Source organism: Tauraco erythrolophus, chromosome 3, assembly GCF_009769465.1.
Source record: "Tauraco erythrolophus isolate bTauEry1 chromosome 3, bTauEry1.pri, whole genome shotgun sequence".
Lineage (NCBI taxonomy): Eukaryota > Metazoa > Chordata > Aves > Musophagiformes > Musophagidae > Tauraco > Tauraco erythrolophus.
Genome location: NC_141467.1, coordinates 73,485,798 through 73,508,017, shown reverse-complemented (window position 1 = coordinate 73,508,017; position 22,220 = coordinate 73,485,798). Strand labels below are relative to the sequence as shown.

Sequence of the window (22,220 nt, the reverse complement as noted above, 5' to 3'; positions counted from 1 at the left end):
GCTGCTGTATGTTAGAGGACATTTTCATCTTGAGTGAGACAAAGTTTAAAGTTCATAACAGTTACATGCTCAGCATATCAGGCTTGGCAGTGCAATTTTCAAAATGTAATTGATTAAACTTCCTCTGATTTAATATATCCATTAGTATAACGTATTTCAAAAGTCCGGTGTATTATCTCTTCTGAGTACTACATATTTAAAACAGAATTGGGAATCTAAAGCAAGAAGTAGATCCAAAAAAGTTCCCTGTGGCATGGCTTCTGAACTAGTCATTCACAAATGCTTTTCAAATCTATTAATTCTACTCATAATGAATGCTAGCTACCCTGCCAAATCTGAGGAAATCGCTTGAAAGACCAACATTCATAAAACCCACTAAGTTCAAAATTAATTCCAAACAGTCTGATGGACTGCTTAAACAACATAACACGGGAAAAACAAAGAACAAAATTCCCTAAGAACATACGAATATAATTCCAGCAGCAGAAGACTTGCACTCTGGTGGCAACAGTAGCCCCAGAGCAGTATATACTGACACGGGTAATGCACCAGGCCTATGCTACTGTTTGCAATCACAGATCAGATCACCTTACCAGCACAGTTTTGCTACCTATTTGTGTGCCCATGCCCTGCAGAAAGTATCAGGTTTATTATAAACAAGCAGATCAGTTGCACGGCATTTGAACAAGAGGTGCAATATTTTCTGGAAGCCTCTAATGGCTTCCAGAACCATGAACACGAGACAGATGTCACACAGCAGCCACAGCTACAGTTCTAGCAGGCTGCTGACACCCTAAAACCCCTAGTGCTCAAGTACCTTCCTGGTAAAAGATTCAAAGTAGGGGGAAAAGCAATTCCAGAAAATCAGGTGTAGTAACCTCCACATGAAAATTTAACAGAAAGACTTTCTCAGAAATCCTAGGTATCACATTTTTAAGTGATGTATAAAGAATATAAAATATATGAAGAAAATGCACCGTTTAACACAAATTGTACTGTTTTCATTTTCTCCAGAATACCATATTCCTGTTTAAGTACATAGGTCACTACGAGATAGCAAGATACTGTTTTATTTCCACCACTATTTAAGAACAGTTATTTCCTCCTCCCATCTTCCCCCCCAGCAAATCCACTAATCACTTTTATCCATGAAATTTCGCACGGCGCTCCACCTGTAACGCTGCCATGCAAAACCACCTCGTGGTTCAGCAGGACCTTACGGTGACGCTTCGCGAAATCACGTTAACACCCCGTACTTTGCAAGAGTTCCCGGGGTTTCCGCGGCCGGGAGCCAGGACAGCGAGGACCGACCGCCCTTCCCTGCGTGCCCGCGGGCCCCCTTCCTCCCCGCTCCTTCCTCCCTTTCGCGGCGGGGGCGCCGAGGGCCCGCTGGCCGAGGGACAGGCTGACCCCGCCGCGGGGCGCGGAGCCCCCTCCCCGCTCCCCCTGCACGGCAGCCCGGAGGCTGGAGGCCCTGAGGCCGCCCGGGCGAGCAGCCTGCGCGCACCGCAGCGCTGACAGTCGCTGTGCGAACCCCCCCGCCCCCAGGGCCCTCCCCCGCTCTCCTCAGCCCCGCGGAACTACAGGTCCCAGCGGGCACCGCGACGCCAAGGAACTACAGCACCCGAAATGCATCGCGGCCGAGTCCCGCCGCCAGCAGCCTCGCGCGGCCTGCCGGGACATGAAGGCTGTGCCGGCGGGCGCGCCCGCCGGTACTTGTGGTCCCTACGCAGCCACCGCCCCCTGCTCGCTTCCTCCCGCCGCCGCGCCGCAGGTACCGGCCCGCTCTCCCGCCCCCCCGGCCCGGGGCGCCGCCTGTCTCCCTGTCGGTGCGCGGAGGGGCGGGGCGGGCCCGGCCGAGGGGGAGGGGCGGCTCCGGCGGTGGCGCGGCAGAGGGAGGCGAGCGCGGCGGCAAGCAGGTGAGCGGGGGCGCTCGCCCTCCCCTCGCTGCCCGCCCGGCGAGCGGGAAGGGGCGAGCGGGGCAGGAGGCGCGGCCGGCACCGAGAGGAACGAGGGTGGCGGGGAGCTCGGGCTGGGGCGGCGCGGGGAGCGGAGCCCTGTTGCCACCGCCGGTCCGCGCCGGGCACGGCCGGCCCCCGCCGGCCGGTGGTGCAGCGCCCGCGCACCTGTGCGGAGGCGGCCGCAGGCGGTTGCGCCGGCCCCAGCCGGTGGGGGAGCGCCACGGGCGGTTGGGCCGCCCCGCAGACTGAGGCGCGGCCGGGGCCGGTCCTTTTCCCGCTCGGGCGGGACGGCCAGGACGAAACCCCCCCGGACTCCTTCCCCCGGGCGGGGAGGGGTTAAAAGCGGCGCCTCACCTCGGAGGTGGCTCCTCAGCCGGCGCTGCTGTGAAACGTGCCGGTTTCCGAAGCTGTGAGAGCTGACGAGGTTTGCCGGGCCCTGCAGCTGTGCCAGCCCGGCCCCTCCGGTGCCGCGGGCTCGGCCGCCGCTCCTGAAGTTGTGTGGAACTGCGTGAGCGGTGTCCAGCGAGCGTGGCCGCCGGGAGCCGCGTCCCCTCGGTGGCGGTGCCGCCGCGCACCTGGCGGAACCGGGCGGCCGCGCTCAGCGGCGTAACCGCTGCGCTCCCGGCGGCTCTGCCCGCCCCACGCGTGCCCCGGGTTCCCTACGCTTTAGGGCTGTGCCGGTCGCTGGTGGCCGACTGAACGATACCTGCGCTTTTTGTTTGGTTTTCATCTGTTTCTGAACATTAAATCACAGGCAAAGGTAGGCAGCGTAAGCACATCCTACTATGGAATTTGGGAGGGGAGTTCCCTTCAGTTGTTTCTAATTCGGTAACACTCTTTGGGTCAGGAATTGCGTTCCTCTGTGTGTACGCGAGGTGTGATAAATAGGCCCCGATTTTGAATCATAAACAGCTGAAATACGTTATGTAACTCAATTGAAGTTGACACAAAACGCTTATTTAAAAAAAAAAAAGATAAAAGCTAACTCAGCAAGTTGTTGCGTTAAATCTTCCACTGGTTCTTCAGCTGACATTCCATAGTAACACTTAAATCCTAAACAACAGAGGTCAGCCTGACTGTGTTGTCCAAACAGAGGCGTAATGTATGTAACCAGATCACAAATAGTATTGCATAGCTAAAAGTCTTCTAAATCCAATTAGGACTGTTAAATAAGGATTGTTTGTTTCTAATCTATTATCCTTGAATCGCGTGGCTTACATGTTTCTCAATGAACATACAAACCATTAGCTTAAAAGGGTTTGGAATTGCGATAGCTGCAAGCTGGAGGCAAACCCTTTTAAAGTGGTTTTATTATAGCCTGTTTGCTTTACCCGCAAAAGGGGAGGTGGCTGTTATTGTTGTGAACACCCAGTGGGGTGAATTGGTGTCATACTGTTTTATAGCATGCGATGGTAGGATTCCTGGGACTCTCCTATCCTGTTTCGGATCTAGCAGTTCAGTACTTCCAGCAAATGTTCTCTTTGTTTTATTTCAGTCTTATGGTTGGCAATCAAACTGAATCAAATACAGGCACTGAACAGGAGACAAGTTTCTTATAAAAAGTAAAGTAAGGAAATATCTAGGCAAGAAAAAGAGTGCAGTGACTGGATTATCTCTTAGGTGTGGTGAGTCATCTGTGTTCTGAAAGTTGGTGTGGTGCAATGATTCTACTGGTTTAGTGCAGTGACATGTGAGACCAGTCCACAGTGAAGCTTGGGTAGAATCAGACTGCACCTAAATCTTCCTGCCTTGCTGCACTGACATAAGCAAGGAGCAATGTGGTTTATCTTCTGTTCCTTTTATTGCATGAATCGGCAGTAAACCTCTATATTCATAGGAAAGGCTGGAGTCCTAAGGTTGTGATCCTCATTTGAGCATTATAACGTTTAGCCTTCACAAAGTGCAAATTAATTCTGTTTTAAACCCTGCTGTGATTCATAGCATGTAAGTATTTTAGATATCTGGAAGTTTTGATACTTCTAGAGTTTAAGGTGGGCTTATATGCACATATAGGTATTCATGAATCTGGTAAGTTCGAATGTAATATCTTTGTTTCTTTTTCTGTTTTCTTGAAAAGATATATCAGGTTAAATGTCATGGTGTGCCCTTTGCTTACTTGACCTGATACTTTTCTGTTATTCTTCGGAGTTTTAGGAATCAGTGAGCTACTGGTAGAATCAGCCCCTCTTATTTATCTGTGGGTGTGTTTACTGAGTGTGAGTGAAGAATGTCCTTTAGAAGGAACTATTGTGATTGTCACCATTTAATGTGCATTAGCTCACAACTTGGGGTGGTCTTGCAGCATACAAAAGAAACTAAACCAGAAGATGCACCCTGGGAGCAGAACTAATGCAGTCCAGCTGCTAATAAGCATTCAGTCATTGGTACCAAATGATAGCTTGCCTGATGTAAAAGCTGCTGAAGCATGTGTAGTGTAGATGCTGGATTCTTAACATCGAGGTCCGTTCGTGTTAAGCTGTGCTCCTTGCCAGTATAGGTACAGCCTTTCAGTAATGCATGTGTGTTTAAGAGTAGTAGTGAGTATAAGTTCAAGATAGTAAGTTCTTTACTGGCATTTCACTTTAAAGGTAAGTTCTTCTAGAAAAGACACTGTTCACAAATACTGTAACTGGTGAAAATGTCTCTTTTTTCTTTTTTTCAAGAAGCGCTGAAAAGCACAGGCTTTTTCCTTCTCAAAATTCCACCAACTCCTGGTTGAACTTCACCACATTCCCTGAGATGTGGGCTTATTTTCCTTTCCTAGTTCAGATTCATAAAGTCATGCAGCAGAATATAACCACCACTTTTTTTTTAATTTGGAAATCCTTTGATTTATTGCAAACTTGGACTCAACTGAATTGTTTTGTTCATAGGGATTTAATCCCACACCTCCCAGGAACATAGCTGGGTGGGACATTCTTTAATTTCTTATGCTGGTAATGTGAAAGAGAAGTGACAAGTGAAAAAGGAGTTCCTTGTTGGGTATTTTGTACAGACTAGAACATTGCTAGAGAAAATCTACCAGAGAATACTTCATGTCTTGATATTTCTACCTCTGTTAAAAAAATTCATCACAAAGTTTGTTGTTTGAGGCAGAAAACATACTGACTTATTGAGATAAAGGTGGAAAAAGGGATTTAAATCTTAGTCTAGCTACAGGAGAATGTCTTGTCTTTGAGACAGGTGTGACTTGCTTCTTTCAAACTGCATGAGGCTAAAGCAGGTCAGCTGTCTGACATGTGGAGTTAAGGTACACAGCCACACAGGACTATGCTGCAGTAGAAGCTGCTGGATATTCCAAATCCGGCACCTGACCAGCAAAGTCGATCAGCAGGGGTTTATGATAATGACGTTTCTTCTCCCTCAGGTGCTGCTGAGTGTCCAGCCTTGCCCCACAGTGAAGCAGAGGTGCTCCCATGGAGACACTGCCAGTTTGAAATTGTTCTTTTTGGTCAAGTTCGCTGAGTTTTCTGACATACAGTGTGTGTGTGAATATTTCTCTATGTAGCTGAAAGGATGAGGAAGTTTGTTTTTTCCTTCACTCAAGGAGTTCTTTCAAGAGTATTTTTCAGTCTGTCTTGTTGATGCTGATTCATTTTATATTTATTTCCTTATTCATGTTCTCTAAGATTTATTAGAGCAAGAGAATGAACGCATCACTTCACCCTGGCAATTAGGAAACTCATTTGATTTTTGCTCCAGTAGTTGATTGATTATATATATGATGTGAATCCGTTTGGTTTCCCGTTTCACAGCCACCTGCAGCCTCGTGGTTGATTGTTATACTCCTGGGTGAAATGGGTGGTGACTCCAATCCTATTAATCCAAAGAGGCGTCATCTAATTTGCGTCTCGTAAGAGCTCCTCTTTGGGTACTTTGTTAACATGAGGAGGTGGTGCTTTTTAGGCAATTTAAGACCACCCTCTTGATTTTCTTTTGCTTTTTTTAGAAATGCACACACATGTACACAAAAGATGAATTTTAGCTTGAAATTATGTTCCTGAATAAAAATAACAAATCCTTTATTTATCCTTCTTTTCCCTGAACTTATTTTTTCCATTTTAATCTTCTGGAATGGAAAACTAGCTGCTATTACAACACTGCTTTTGATGTGCAGGCTTGTAAAACTTAATTGCTCCAATTCAAGCTACAGAAAATGTGCACAGTAAACATTGTTACAAATGTCTGCAGCATTATATACAACAGTTGTTTTGAAAAAATATTTTGCTTTGAAAAAAAATCCATCATAGTTCAGTGAATATGTAATATATGCAAATATGTTTCTTAACTAAGCTGTTTACTGTGTTGTCTTTGATTCATGTCATGCATGTTACTGCATGCATGTTTGGCTCAGGCAGTCTGCTCTGGATATCTGACAGAAGCAATTCTGAGGAAAGCTTTTGTACTGTGCATACTAAAACTATAGCAACTTCTTAGATTATGCCTAAAAATTGCCAACTTTTTCAATAAAACAAAATAGCACTTAAATCATAAAGGACAAAAAGATTTCTCACTTTCATAATCTTGCTTTCTATAATTTTTATTTTAATAGTTGTGAAAGACAGAGAACTCCTGTAAAGCTGTCCATCAAATTGTAGAGATATAATTTAAAAGCAGCATTTTATATGAAACCATATTCCTTGTGAAAATGTTTAACCATCAGTACCGCTATGTACCGTCTCAATGCTGACGCAGATTCTTTCATAGCAGTATCTTAGTGTTGCTTTCAGTTAAAAAATTACAACAGTATTTTCTGTCCTTCACTGCAGATACTGTTCTTGAAAAGAAGAGAAAACATGGCTTATACAGTGAATGAACCTTAAACTCCTGGACCAAAAACTGAGTTGTTTTTTTTTCATGAAGGATGGCAACACCATATGTTCCTGTTCCTATTCCTATTGGAAATTCATCATCCGGCTTTACAAACAGAAACCAAAGAAGCTCCTCTTTTGGGAGCATCTCAACGAGTTCCAGCTCCTCAAAAGGACAGCCGGAGGACTCTACAGTTGGTAGTTTTAAAAAGATGAGCGTGTCTGACCAGATTGGTTCTACGTCATCTGTGTGTAGTAGTCCACTTGTTAGGACTAAATTTACAGGTATGGATACATCCATAGAATACTGTACTCAGCCCGTAGAAGAAATAGAACAGAATACAGATTCCAGGAGCTGGGAAGATCGACCATCCACGCCTACTATACTGGGTTATGAGGTGATGGAGGAAAGGGCAAAATTCACTGTAAGTTTTGGGGGTAGTATAGTCCTGTAATGACAAGACAATGATTGAATCTACTTTGCTTTCTCTTTCAGTATTTAATCTTGGAGTTCAGGGATGTTGGAGTACTGTACAAATACCAATTTAGCTTGAAAGTACTGCTGTCTGACTGAAAATACCATTCCCATTCTACAGGTGGGAAAATTCAGACTCAGAAGCAGTCTTTCCTGTAATTGTGTATGTGGGATAGGAGGGATTCATTCTACTTCAGGTATCAGTTTCTGCTGGAAAAGTCAGGAATTCCTTGCAAAGTTACAATTCCTGGTGAAATTGGACTTCTAGAAGTTCTGGATAATTAAACATCTTAAATAAAATGTAGTCTTTTATTTGAAATGAATGATAAGACACTGATGTTTGCCTTTTACAGTTACTAGTAACATACAACATTTGAAGTGCGAACATGTGGTTTACAGCTTCTTGCATTGCTAGATTTAGCTTCTGATAAGGGATTCTGAAAACATCAGTTTCAGATGTTTCAGGTTCATCTGTTCTGAAAACATGAGATGTCACATATACAGTATCTTACCATGACAGAACACCAGTTTAACTGATGGGTGTTTGTCAAAATGTACTGTAGCTGGCAATTCAATTCTTTTTACGTGCCATAAATATATTAAGGCATTTGTGCATTTGTTTTTGTGGATGTGGTGAAACACTTCTTTGAGATATTCAGCAATGGTTGTGGGACTGATGGAAGTTATTTGTTTCTAATTGTTTATTAATTATGTTACTTCAAGAGAGTGACATTAATCACATATAGGTAAGGAGGAGGAAATAGCAGAAGACTTTTCTCCTATTTTCCTTCAGATTAGAAAAATGGCAACTAATGCCCTTATGACAGTTCAAATAGTGGTAAAATTGTCAAATTTCTTCTGCAAAGAATTAAATAGTGCTGCTTTTTAATTGTTTGAGAATGATAGCTTGTCTTGTCATAAGTTTTTTTTAGTTTCTAACATCTTCATGCATGGTAGCTTGGGAAGAGCCAAATTTTATTTACATGTAGATTCCTTTTAGATAATACCTTCAAATCTAAAGCAATGATTAGAGTTGTTGTATTGACACGAGTTAGTCTGAAAATATGCCAAGGCTTATTCCAATGTGTGTGTAAAATGTCCTTCAACTGTATTTAAAATAAGAGGTCAAATTTGTCATGTAGGTAGAAGGCCAGGTTACAGTACAAATGAAACCACTTTCACCATTAAAATGCTTGGTTGCATTTTGGTCTTTCTGAATCCACTACTTACATTGCTCTGTTTGTTTCTGAAAGCACATAATTTACTGTTTGTTTTCAGTTGCATGTTGAAAATAAGCTTGCTGTTATGCATTAAAACCAGCAAGTAATTAGTACTAGAAATTTTGGTTGCTTCTGCAATGCAAAATCAATGAGATGGAAGACTGGAAATGTAGATTAAAATAATCTGTAAAAGAGAGGAGACTCAGTTGCTGAAGCTTGTTAATATTTGTTAGCATCTCATAGTTCCCAAAAACATGAATCTGAATTACTTAAGCTGGGTGAGGTACTAACTTCAAAAGTTAAATGTTAGTGCGTGTTGGAGCACGTAGCTGCCGAAGCTTATGGGAGAGAAAACCTGGGCTGAAAAACATCTCTGTTAGTAAGCAATTGGTCTCAAATGAGTTGGCAATCTTGGAGCATTCAATTAGCACTTTTTTTTTAAGCCAACTAGAAATGATAATGAGATGCTGGATCAGCCAGAGATTGTTACTAAATATTGGCATATTTTCATTGAATATTTTTTATTTGTAGAATAAGGCAATTCATGAATGACTAGAGTTACTTGAATTCGTTAAATTCGTGTGTAAGCAATGTATTTGCAGAACTTTTAGTAGAATAAAATAATAGAATAGATAGAATACTGACGAGCAAGTAAGTCAGCAAGCATATTCCAAAGCTGCTCCATGTTTTGCTGCGTACTAACAAAGAGTCTTCACAATTACATATAGCAGTTCCACTTTATGAAATTTTTGTAAAATAAAACTCTGCTTGTACTTTTGGTATGACAAGAGAGCTAAACATTTGGACAAACATTTATGCAGAAAATGTAAGACAAAAGAATTGGATTTTAATTCTGGTTTCACGGGCATGTCTTGCAGCATGGATTTTAAGAGCTAATAGCTTTTTGTTAACGACTGGAGACGTTAACTCTGGAGATGTTCAAAACCCACCTGGACGCGTTCTTGTGTGATCTGATCTAGGTGGTCCTGCTCCAGCAGGGGGATTGGACTAGATGATCCTTTGAGTTCCCTTCCAATACCTAACATTCTGTGATTCTGTGACTGAAATATTGCCACTATCACAGTACATGACTTCCGCGGATGCTGCTGCTTGAAAGTGGAATTCTGTGTTGAAAAAGTAGATGAAAGAAATACTTGCTGAAAAATTGCTCATAATTTGCACTGTAGTTATCTGTAGTTTGTGTTACTGTCTGCAACTTCATACGTTATAGAATACAAAATTGCTAAAAAGTCTCACACGTGCAGAAGCGGGCTAACGCTGTGGTTACCACATGCTGGGACTGCAACAAGAAAAATACATTTATCAGTGAAGACAGCCTGCTGTGCAAACATGAAATACTGGGAAAGATTTTACTATGTAACAGATTAGAAAATGTTATAAATAGAATTTCGTAAAATGCCTATAAGGGATTGGTTATCATTATGGTTCCAAAAATATCTTTTTCTTCCTTGTATTTTATTGTTTTAACTAGAGAACACCTGGACTGGGAAAGCTAACCCAGTAGAATTGCAGAGCCTCTTTCTCCTTCTATTAGAGAAAGTAAGGTTGTGATGTTCCTAGACACTGTTCAGTGTTTTCTAGTTGAAGTTGCGTGTTGTTAGATTCATTATGTTCAGGGATTTGAGTATCAGTCCTCCTAAAGGGTAATTTTATTGTTATTGATGGTGGTGGTTTTATTTATCCATTTTGTTTTAAATAGGAGAACAATACTGCTGTGCTGTTATCTTGCTAAATCTGATTCAAAGGATCTATTACTTCAGTTTTACAGTGCTAGTGTAATGCAGTTATCTGGGAAAGAGGTCATATTCTGCCTGGAAAGACAAAACCTGATGTTCAGGACAAATGGAACCAAATCAAGATATTATTTTTATCCTGCATCACTTTTCCTGGTGAACCAAGTCAGATGAAACATTACTGATTTTTACAGTCATCTTAAAAACACATTGGCCTCAAGGATTAATGAGTAAAACTAACTCGGCAAAGGTTGAAGTAGATCACTAAAACATACTTCACTTACCTCTTTGATAGCTGAGACTTGTTTTTTCTTGGGGAAGAAATCTGGATGCAGTTTCACAAACCCTTTCTTACAGACAGAAAATAGTCGAATGCATTTAGGAATTATAGGAACTCCTTCCTTAAATCCTGAAACTAATTTATACTGTTTGTGCTGATACTTATGTGTTTTTTTTAAAAAAAAAAAAAACACGAACAATTAAGGATTTTTGTTTTACTTGCAAGTTTTGTTTCATTAAGAAGAGTAATATCAGCCTTTCAGCCAATGCACCATGAAGCCCTGCACGCTTTTCCGATATTCCTGTTTTTCCACACAGGTATACAAAATACTAGTAAAAAGAAGTCCAGAGGAAAGTTGGGTGGTTTTCAGACGATACACTGACTTCTCCAGGCTTAATGACAAGGTGAGAATTATACACTGGTAAATTCTCAGCTAACTTGCCTCACTCTTCATGTTTCATTTTCTTTGTGTCTCACATTTTTGTCACTTATTTTGTTTTCTTGTGTCTTTTACTGCATATAAAACACATACTGTATTAATGAATGAAAAACATAATGATTCTTCATTTCCTCAAAGACACATGAAATAACTACAACTAGTGTAAAGAAGATATTTCTTCATCTGAAGCTGTTAGTGTGCTTCATATTTTATATTTATTCCTAATCTATGTGATAAAGGAAATTAACTCTCTAATAGTTGTATCCCCTGCATGGAACTAGGGGCCTTACTGTTTTCCAGGAATGATCCAATAATTATTCAGTCATTTTCAGTGCAACAAACTCTGCTTTTTTTCATTATCATAGAATGGTTAGGGTTGGAAGGGACCTCAAAGATCATCTAGTTCCAACCCCCCTGCCATGGGCAGGGACACCCTCCACTACACCAGGTTGCCCAAAGCCTCATCCAGCGTGGCCTTGAACACTTCCAGGGATGGGGCATCTACAACTTCTCTGGGCAACCAGTGCCTCACCACCCTCAATGTGAAAAATTTCTTCCTTATATCTAATCGAAATCTGCCCTCTTTCAGTTTAAATCCATTGCCCCTCGTCCTATCACTACATACCCTTGTAAAAAGTCCCTCCCCAGCTTTCCTGTAGGCCCCCTTTAAGTACTGGAAGGCTGCAATAAGATCACCCTGGAGCCTTCTCTTCTCAAGGCTGAACAGCCCCAGCTCTCGCAGCCTGTCTTCATAGCAGAGGTGTTCCAGCCCTCTGATCATCTTCGTGGCCCTCCTCTGGGCCTTCTCCAGCAGCTCCATGTCCTCTTGTGTTGGGGAAGACTGAAGTTTTATGAGCATAAGTTCTTTGTATGTTGGTCAGTCTTCAGTTGTTTTCAGCATCTTTGAAGTTAATTGTGGAACATTATATCACATTTTAAAGCTGAAAACAGATGCCAGGTAAATAGGAGTTCTGGGTCAGGAACTTAATACTTTTGGAACATTTGGAAGCAAAAAAATCTTTGTCTAAAAAGCACGAGGTTTTGCACTGGTAAATAGCGTTCGGCCGTCTCATTTACCATTATTTCTATAGAAACATAAAAGTAGAAAAACAGAATTATGCTTTTCTCTGTCCTACTGTCCACTCCAAAAAATAATCTTTCATTGCAAGTTTAACACATTTTCTTCTATTATGTTCTTTCATGTTTGAACTTGTAACTTTTTAACACTCCTTTTTTTTTTTTCCACCTGTAGTAAGAGATTTTTGGTATACCTTTTCTCCTTGGATCAGTGTGGCTAATCAACTAAGAACTTAATTCTGCTGAAATTTTGAATATGGACTTGAACTTACACATTTCTCTGGGTTCTTGGTTTGACCTGTTTAGGTATCTTTTAGGCTACCTTTAAAACACCAGTACAGTCAAAAACTACTACAAATTGTTGAATATGATTTAGTGTAGAGATTTCCTTCTGAAGAAATTTGTGTGTTTTAATTCAGTCTATCCTAAATTAAGGAATGCCTTGGTATTGGCAAAAGTCTGACTTCTTGTCAGATGATGATGATGTTCTGGGGATTACAACTCAAATTGCAGAAGTTGAGTCATAGAACAGTTTGTCAAATATAGGCCAAGAACTGGCTTACATGCATTGACTTTTAGTGTGGTTATCAGTAGTTTGAAAAATTAAAATGCTACAGGTATTCATTTTAGCATAAATGTTTAGATTTTACAAGTGAAGTCCTTAGTCTTTGCAGTCAAATCTTTGACAAAAATGTTTGACTTCTAGCTTGATTTAGGGGTACTAGGATTTCTATTTAAAAGGAGGAACTTTAGTTTTCCCTTGTGTCACTGAAGCTCTTTCATCTTTCAGTATACATCTAAACTTCTGTTTTGTTACTATTCTGTAATTCCTTTTCCTTATATTTTTTTGTGGTCGGTGGCAAATTGTTTATTCTCTGAAATGGCATTAGGAACTTGGCATTAAATGCCAACTGAATTGAATAATCAATCACTATGTGTATCAGCTTGAAGTATTAACAGAAGGGGAATGGCTTTTCAAGAAGACCAGATAAAGACAAAAGAGCAGTGTGTGTTGTATGTGTCAGACATATATTTATTCACAAGTCTGAACTAAACTGAGAGTTGGACTTTGGCAGTGGCTAAAAATGTGAGAATATGGACAGTGTCACAATGGGGGTATGCGTAGGTAAAATTGGGACTAAATAAATGAATGCAGCTCAACTAATAGAAGCAGGTAGTGAACCTGGTAATAGTGTTCTTTATTTGTCCTGAGCTGTCAATTAAATAAGGCAAAATAGCAGTAGGATCCTAGAAAGTGTTTTGTACTTCCACTAGTTTTTGAAATATTTTTATTAAGGAACAGCTAATGAAACAGAAATGAATGGAGTAAAAGAGCTCAAAATGAAACAATTCAAGTGCAGCAGCAGCAGCAGGTTAAGACTTAAAAAGAACAGATTGCAAGTATGAGCAACAAGTTCTTTGAATGTCAAAGCTATGTGCTTTCTAGGCAATGAAGAGGTTATGAAAACTCCATACCTACTGAAAGAAGACAAATAGAAGATGATGGCGAAGTAATCCAATGTAAGGGAAGGATGAGATATTGCCCGTGTGGGTACGCAAGAAGCCACATAGTGATCTCAAAGTCAAAAGTAATTACAAAAAATGCAAATAGAGATCAGCACAAGGAAAGTAATACATACTTTTAAAGACTAAGGCAGAAATGCTGAGATGCAAGATGGGATGTCACAGGACACGAAGAGCAATAGGTAAAGTTCTGTAAATCATTAGAGGCAGAAGTAGGGAAGGAGGCAGTTAAATAATAGATCCATTACCTGAGAGCAAACTATGGGAAGCAAATAGTGAATGGTACAGCAAAGACTACAATACCGTCTTTTTCTGTAATATTAACAAAAAATTTATCTTGGTGGATGTTGGAACATGACTGAATTTGAGGGGTTAGGAGCAAACGCTAAAATACAGGCATTGGGCTAGACGCGTAGGTTTTGTTTGTTAACACCTAGTGAACTGGAGAAATACGTGAAGAATACTCTTCTGTCCCAAACAATGATGGGAAAAGCACTTTGTGAAGTTTACTACTGTGCTGGTAGAGATGTTGAACAAATAATGAAACAGCCAGTCTTAAGAACCAAGAAGTTAACCATTTCTCTCTTATACTGTGCTTCATGTGACACGCATAATCTGTCACGTGATGATGTAGGGGAGAGACATCTAGAAAAGATGCTGGATCCAAGCAAGCCATCACAGCCAGCATAGCTTATCTGACCCACGTTTTTTCCTGCTGTGTCTGAGTAGCCTTCAAGAAAGCATGCCCCCAGACTGTGCTGTTGAAAGTTAGTCTGCTGACAGCAGCTACCTTTCTCATACTCTCTTCATCTGCAAAAGGGAATAATCTGTGGGTAGGCATGCTCTTTCCTTAGAAATAAATTACATGATCTACGTAACTAGACAAGTGAAACTACGATTAAGCAGAAATCTGTGTGGTTGATAAGCTTTCCCAGCAGTGGTTATCTGTGGTCCTCTGTATAACTAACACGGGAACTCATTTTGTTATCATTTCTTGGTTCAGTTCTATTCAGTATTTTAACTTCAGAGGGGTTATGGAGCATAGAGGATACTTACATATATGGTATTAATGATAACTTGGTAAGAGATGAAGGAACTTCAGATGACCAAAGATAAACTTAAAAACATCAAGAAGATTCTTAATATCAAGATGAAATTCAGTTAGAGAAGAGGAAAACATATACTTAAATATTAAATGCAGAAACAGAGGAAGGCTTTGACAGTAAACCGTTATATAATACATCCCCAGAGGTGTTCAAGGCCAGGTTGGATGAGGCTTTCAGCAACCTGGTCTAGTGGAAGGTGTCCCTGCCTGTGGCAAGGGGGTTGGAACTAGATGATCTTCAAGGTCTCTTCCAACCCAAACCATTCTATGATATAATTAGGAAACTAGTAGTTATCATGGACTATTTAAATATACAATGCTTGTGATGTTAAAAGTGCCCTTCTGCTGTGAAATGGTATTTATATGAGCAAGGGTGATCCACTACTGCGATTCTTCCCTTAAACTGTGTGCAGAGATCCTAGCTGAACCACAGTATCTTTTTTAACTTTTTTAAGATGTAATCTGTTGAAAGAGCTACCTGTTAGCTTTTTCCAAGAGTCCATAAGGAGTAGTTAAATAAATAAACTGTTTTCAAGGCAGATTCTGGAATTGCTGTTGCTGGAACATTCATACAAATATATTAGGTTTATGCAGTCCATCTCTGACAGAAGTTGAATTGATCCTGTCTTCAGAAAAAGATGAAAGAATTCTTGTGTCAGTTGGAGGAACATTAGATTTTATAAAACCTGTTTGCTTTTTCTTGTTGGTTGAAAATCCTCTTTTGAGATTTTTGACAAGCATCCCTTCTAAGACAAGGCATCTAAAAATTGTTTTTTATTAAAGTGTTAATGTTTTTTTTATCTTCATGCATATTAGAAAAATAATGAATTGGCATCCTTGGACAGGTCCATCGTTATATAATTTTATGCTTCCATTCACTTGCATATTTCATTCCTGAACTCAAAGAAAAATTCTAGGTATTTTTGACATTGAGTATACTCCATTACTATTTAACTAACTCAAAAATACAGTTTTGCATGTTAGTACTAGGGTTTGAGCAGCATCCATGCATATTGAAATTTTAATATTCTAGGTGTACACGGAGCTACTCTTTGCTAAAAGTATCTAATGCAGGTGTTGTAACTCATTGTGCTAGCCCGCCAAAAAAGATGAGTTGCAGGGTTGTAGATGTGTAATGGCTTTTTATATATTTTATTTATATAGTACTTATTATCCCTGAGTACTTTAGAAGAAACACCACTGGAACGCTTACTCATCTGATAGTTTTTACTTACATACAGTTTTCTTAAATTTACTGACTCAAAAGCATTAAATAGCAGACTCAGAGACATTAAATAGCAAAGCAAATTTTTTCATTCCTATTTTTATATGGTAAATTTGAGACGTCATTTGATTGTGTAAGGCAACACAGCAAGTGACAACTGTATCCACAATTTGTGCTATGATTTGGATTGTACTTACAGTTGAGACTTACCTTGTGCTTGAACTTAATAGAAGATACAAAGATCCCATAATTCTCACTAAAGTCAGTGCCAATATCAAATTCAGTATTTCATCAAGACTTTTTTCTTGGTTTTCTTCATTTGGCTTTGATTTCTATTTCAGCTAAAAGATATGTTTCCGGGCTTTCGGTTGGCCCTTCCACCAAAGCGCTGGTTCAAGGATAATTATAATCCTGACTTCTTGGAAGATCGACAGTTGGGACTACAAGCATTTCTCCAGAACCTAGTAGCTCACAAAGATATTGCTAACTGGTATGTGATTAAACTTTGCTTGTGGATTGGGAATTCTCTTGTTCCAAGTCCTCATATAGGCTTCTAGACTCTAGCAGTATATCTTTCAGCAACATAGAAAGGGATTTCATTATCATTCATGTTGTGCATTTGGTCATTATGTGAATTATTTGTTGTCCTATTAAATTAATCCCCTCTTAACCTAAGTGAAAAAGGGGAATTGAAGTATTTTGAATTGTACATGGTTAACTACTAACTAAAAGCTGTAATATTTAAAACATTAGAGTAATCCTGTGTTCACTCTTAAAACATTTCTTGTGTGTGCTGAATCCAGAATTGATATACTGTTAATATATATTGAGATTAAATGTTAGGCTTTCATAATGGAAAGTACCTACTCTATCTTGTGATTAGTTCTTAAAATTTATATTAAACTAAAGGGTTTTAATTTACATGACATGATAGTAATAGAAGTACCTTTTTGATTGCTTTACATAACTAAATGTAAATCACAAATCAAAACACTTAAAAAGATTCTAAAAAACATAATGTGTTTAAGCAACAAAGTGCAGAAGTCTCTTTGAACAGTATCTTTTTTCATACAAAGTGGAAGATTCTTCCAAAGCTGGAAGATGAGTAGAACATAATTCTGGAAAATGAAATGTAAAATCATTTTAATATAGGCCAAAGAGTGTTTTAGTAAGCAGGTTGCTAGAGGCAGAACAGTTCGTTATAAAAACCTTTTCCAACACCAGAAATTAAGTTGTGAGATTGCTGTACCAGAGATTCTTTGAGGAATGAATCTAAGGAACTGTCTTCATCTCAAACTTCATTAAAAGCAAAGAGTAAGAAATTCTCTAGAGAATTCCCTCAAGAATTTTAAAGAAACTACAATGTAAAATTGCTAAGCTGTGGTGTGAGACCATATAATGCTCATATCTACTTTACTTTCTAGTAGAATGACTATTATTACATTTGGCACATTTTTATGAGGTGTTTGACCGTTGAGTCTGGAACTAGAGATTAGTATGTCTGACTTTTGGTACTGTTACAATGAAAAACTTGAAGTGGCAAGCAGGTAAATAAAAATAATAGATGGAAAAGCAATAATGTCTTTTGCAGAGGGAAATCAAGTAGTTATGAGAGAGCTCATATAAAATGGTTGAAAGGTAAGGGGAAAAGGATTGATGGAAATGCAGGAGTATTACATACGGAATGTTGGATCATAGTTATGGGCACTGATGTTCAGAGTATCTGGAAAGGGGAATGAACAAGGAGATCATGAAGTATTGTAGAAGGATTTCAAGGCACTGAGTGACGAACATTAATTTTCATGTCATGAAGTGTAAAATGACAGTACATACATACAGAATCATAAACTCAATTTTTTACAACCTGGAAAATATCTATTGGTACTGATTCAGTTTTATTAATCAGTTCAGTGTTCAGCAATAGTAAAAAAGTTGCATAAAAATTGTTGAAGAGGAACTTGAAAAAAAAAAAGTTATTGCTGTGAGAATCTGAAAAACACTTCCATGTAGCCCAGTGCTGAAACACAGCATTCAATTTCAAAAGAGGGTCTGCTAGAGCTACAGAGAAGGCAAGCAAGAACAGATGAAGCCACAGACAAACTTGCCTGCAAGAAGAGTTCTGTTCTCTTTAGTTTTTCATCTTGGGAAAGGGCTTGCTAAACAGGGCATATGAAATCATCAAGGGGATAGGGAGGTGAGTAAAGAATGCTAATACTCTGGATGATTCATAGTCATCTCTCAATATGTCAGCTGAGTTCTGAAGCTTGATGTCAGAGACAGCTTAAATGGTTTAATAAAGAAATTGGGATCAACCTGTGAGTTTCTCTGTCAGTGGCTATTAAGTGTGATTGTATGTGTGAAATATGTGGCTAAGAAGTTTAAGAACTTCCTGATTATTAAATTACACAATAAGAGGTGTACCAAAAAAAAGGAATTATTCTGTAAGTGTCAGTTATGTTATGCTGCTGGAGAGCTGGGTGGAGTTTTAGTCTGCTTGAACAGATCTGGCTGTATGCTCCATGTTGTTGCAGCTAGTTTCGTATTTCAGCTAGCTTGTTTGTATCTTGATGATGGTGCTTACTGGACAAAAGAGTGTTTGTCATAACTTCAGGCAAAAAAACCCAAAACATAACTCTTAGACTGCATTGCTCAGTAGATACAAAAGGGAGTTTAAGTGTTTGTGGAATCAGCTATCTGCTCATTAACCAAAATACAAACTAACTGAAATGTGGTTTTGAGGAAAACTCTGATCATTGCTGTGTAAGGCTCTGCATGCATAATAAGTTTTTTAATAAACTTTATAACCTATTGGTATGGCTTATGTTCTAACGTTTGGATCTATAGGAGGTCTGGATTCCTCAGGAAGTGATTAAAACTAGGGAGATTTGATCTGTCTGTTTTATGGGGTTTTTACCCACTTACCAGAGATTTGCACCTTACATGAGCAATTGTGAGCATCTAACTCTGCCTCCTCCTTAAAAGCTCACCATTTACTTCTATAGTTTTGCAAATAAGTCAAAAAACTGCTTGTGTTGCACCAAAACAAAATAAGACTTTTCTCTTTGTAGAGAAGTCTCTTTCATTTCTCTTTATGCACTGTGTTATCATTGAGACGTATTGACAGTGAGAAATTCATCCTTCAGGGATAGGAGGCCTCATTTGGTATACCTATTTTTTAATAAAACTGGATTCACAATGTAGTTTAAAGATAACATGTAGGATGGTATGCAAGTGATTAAATGTAGAGTCTACATTTTATGGATTTCTTCTCGTATTTTGCCTTGTATTGAGGATTCAGTGAAAGATCAAATTTAAATCCACCCACAGAGTTTAATGTGTTGAAGAAAGTCTCATATAACCCACAAACTGGGAGAAAGAAGTTTAACCTGATAAACAGAAGTGTCATCTGACTTTATATAGATGACACAGCTCTCCTGTGCCTCCACCCTGTATGAGAAGAAGCTTGAAAGGGAGGAACTCAGTCAGGTGTTGAGTCTTGTCAGGGATCCCGTGTGCAACACTGCCCCTTGCTGCTCTTCCTGATGCTGGTGTACGCTGGCATTGCTGCCTCCCTGGAGAAGGATGTCGGCTAGCATAGGAGCAAAGAAAGAAGCCACATACAGCGATCTCTGTTACATGATGTAGAAGATTTCTGTGATACTTGTAAGGCAGAACTTTATCTTATTTGTTAAATGAAAGATGTAACACATGGAGGGGAGAGGAAGGGCAAAGCAAACTCTTAAAACTAGGGTGCAAATGAATGTTTATGCCATCAGGTACATATTTTAAAGAAACTATGTTTTCAGTGACTTATGGCTTTGAGGTTTTTGACCTTCTTATCTAAAATAATGAATCTACAGCTTTGAATTTCAAGAAGTTTTGAAAACAATAGGAAAAAGACAGTTTTCTGCCAGCAGCTCTAGGGAAAACAAAAAAAAAGGGGTTGACCTGGTGTAAGTAGATGGTATATCTACATTGGATATTTTTGCACATTTATTTTTCTGGTTATTTCCTTTTTCACTCACAAGCATCACTGCATGTTAATATTGCCCTTTGATAACACAATAAAATTACTAGCAAAATGTAGACATTGAATACTTTTAAAATATATTTGAACTGAGCTATGTGAATAAGTATGAAGATATTGAAGAAAAACGGTGAGCAGAAGGGTTTCCACATAATGAATTCTTCTGCATTAGGCATATGTGGCTTCATTCAGCATCTTTATGAAAAGAACAATTCAACCATTAAAAAATGGACTTGAGCATCATGTTGGAAACAGGTCACGACAAACAGATTAAACTATATGCAGAGGAAAATAACAACCCTGCTGCTCTTGAAAATGTACTTTATGTGCCTGAATAACTTTTCATTTAGTTCGAGGATATGTTTTCTAATAATTTAACTAATGACTTGTTACCATCTATCATTTTTTGTGCTAATTGGAGTGGTAATCTTGGTTTAAGTAGCAGAAAATTTTTTATTACTTGAGTACACGGGAGAAGCTGTTCTAGTAGTACAGGTTTAGGCTATGGCTTGCACAGATCCTGGATTGATTAATGTAGAACAGTGGAGGGTGCTTGAAAAAGGATGTTTTTTTCACATCTGACAGATCAAACGGGGAAAGGAATGATCGTGATTATAGGAGAAATTTTTTCAAGTTGGTATAGAGGCTGATGAAGTGAAAGTGGATATGAAAACAAGAATTCTCACCAACCGTTGGCCAAAAAATCTCACCCATATCTTCACATGTGCAGTACACACTTGAAAGCAGGCTTAGAAAAATCCAGTAACAAAATAAAGGTTCAGTGTATTTTAGATAAATATTCTTCTGAGCCTTTTTAAAACTAAAAGTCGTTGTATAATCAATGATTAGTGTTAGCTGAAGAAATCTTTCCTCGTTTTGCTTGCCAAACCTGAAGCTGTTTGCTTAGATTGATAGCTGAGTAAGAGTTTCATTTCTGTGTTTGTGCTTTGTCTGCAGCAAACACAGCAAATGAGCAGAAGGCAGTAAATTACTTCCTTTGCCCTCACCTTCCCACAGGACTTAGGTGGGAGGAAGAGACAAGGAATTAGTTTGGATTCACATCTTCCATTTTTGTGCGTTCATTGCAGTAAGAGATGATTTAAAGATTTGTAGTAGTAAATGTAAGCACAGAATTGCTAACAAGTTACAACTTGCTGATTAATTGTGAATACAGTATTCTGATTGGAGGTTGTTTATAGAAGAATGAATGCAACAGACCAGCAAAGCCTTAGAAAGGTGGGTGAAGAGGCATGATTGGAGTTATTGAAGACTTCTGTGAAAAGTAGTCTAAACTTGGAGATAGAATGAGTAAGATGCTCAAAATACTCTATAGTAAACCACAGGATTACACATAGTTCCTTCTTCTGACCTTTGCAGAGCAATGCACGGATGGGGATGACAACTGTTAGAGAATTTTACACAATTCTAAGTTGAATGCATTGATTTGAAATGTATGTTTAGAGATGCTGTGAAGCATATCCATGGCACATTATCCTTGTCACTTCTTACTCTTTTTTTTCTATACTTTTTTTATATGTCAATGGATTGTGATCTTAGCAAAATGGAGACATATAAACATGTTTCAGTACCCATGCTTAGTTCCACTGATATTTCTTGAAGGGATTTGTGTATGGATTTTAGCAGCATACTTTTTCATTCATCTTTTAATATTTATTTTTCACTAGGAGAATTTGTCAAAGCTCTTCAATACTGAAGTAATAAACTTGCTTGTCAGTTGTCATGTAGGCCTAAATTCTAGGAAGATTTGAAAAATCATATTCTAAATTGATTTACTCTGAAAACTCTTTAAGTGTATTTGTGCAACTTCTTAAGTCACATTTTAAATACTGTCCCTGATTAACTCATACAACTGAGACTTCATAGTTTCTTAACATTAACTTGGATACTCGGGAGTAAATTTGAGGATAGATGTTGGTGTGTCTAAAAGAAATACTGCCCTCGTATCATCTTATTTAAGTAATGTTGCTTTTTTGTACGTGAAGTAATTCACTCTCTTTTGTTTGGTGAAGCCTTGCAGTGAGAGAATTTCTTTGTCTGGACGATCCTCCGGGTCCTTTTGACAGTCTAGAAGAGAGCAGGGTAAGTGCTATGTAATATGATAAAAGCAGAATACAAAAGGCAGTAGTTGTTGTTAGAATATTGTAAAATCTGCTGAACAGTATGGAGTGAAACACTTTTATTTCTGTTCTTTCACAAAAATTTTCAAATGGACGTACTCCTAAAACTGACAGTCTGATTATTGGTGCACACTAATAATCTGTGACTGCTGTATTTGATCCCTGTCCCAAAATACAACCTCTT

General features: G+C 39.2%; 1 protein-coding gene across 4 annotated transcripts in view; it reads left to right on the top strand.

Moving 5' to 3' along the window:
• Positions 1-1,888: 1,888 nt before the first annotated feature.
• The window catches only part of SNX16 (sorting nexin 16), a 28,946-nt gene continuing 8,614 nt past the window's right edge, over positions 1,889-22,220 (top strand). For 3 of the 4 annotated variants that reach the window (XM_086609433.1, XM_086609431.1, XM_086609434.1), the window contains exons 1-5: positions 1,889-1,919; positions 6,731-7,197; positions 10,819-10,905; positions 16,213-16,361; positions 21,929-21,998. In XM_086609433.1, the coding sequence (XP_086465559.1) occupies positions 6,826-7,197; positions 10,819-10,905; positions 16,213-16,361; positions 21,929-21,998 (678 nt within the window). In that variant the 5' untranslated portion in view covers positions 1,889-1,919; positions 6,731-6,825. Of the gene's footprint in view, positions 1,920-2,698; positions 2,722-6,730; positions 7,198-10,818; positions 10,906-16,212; positions 16,362-21,928; positions 21,999-22,220 lie in introns of those variants that run through there. The other variant, XM_086609432.1, reaches the window with a different exon arrangement.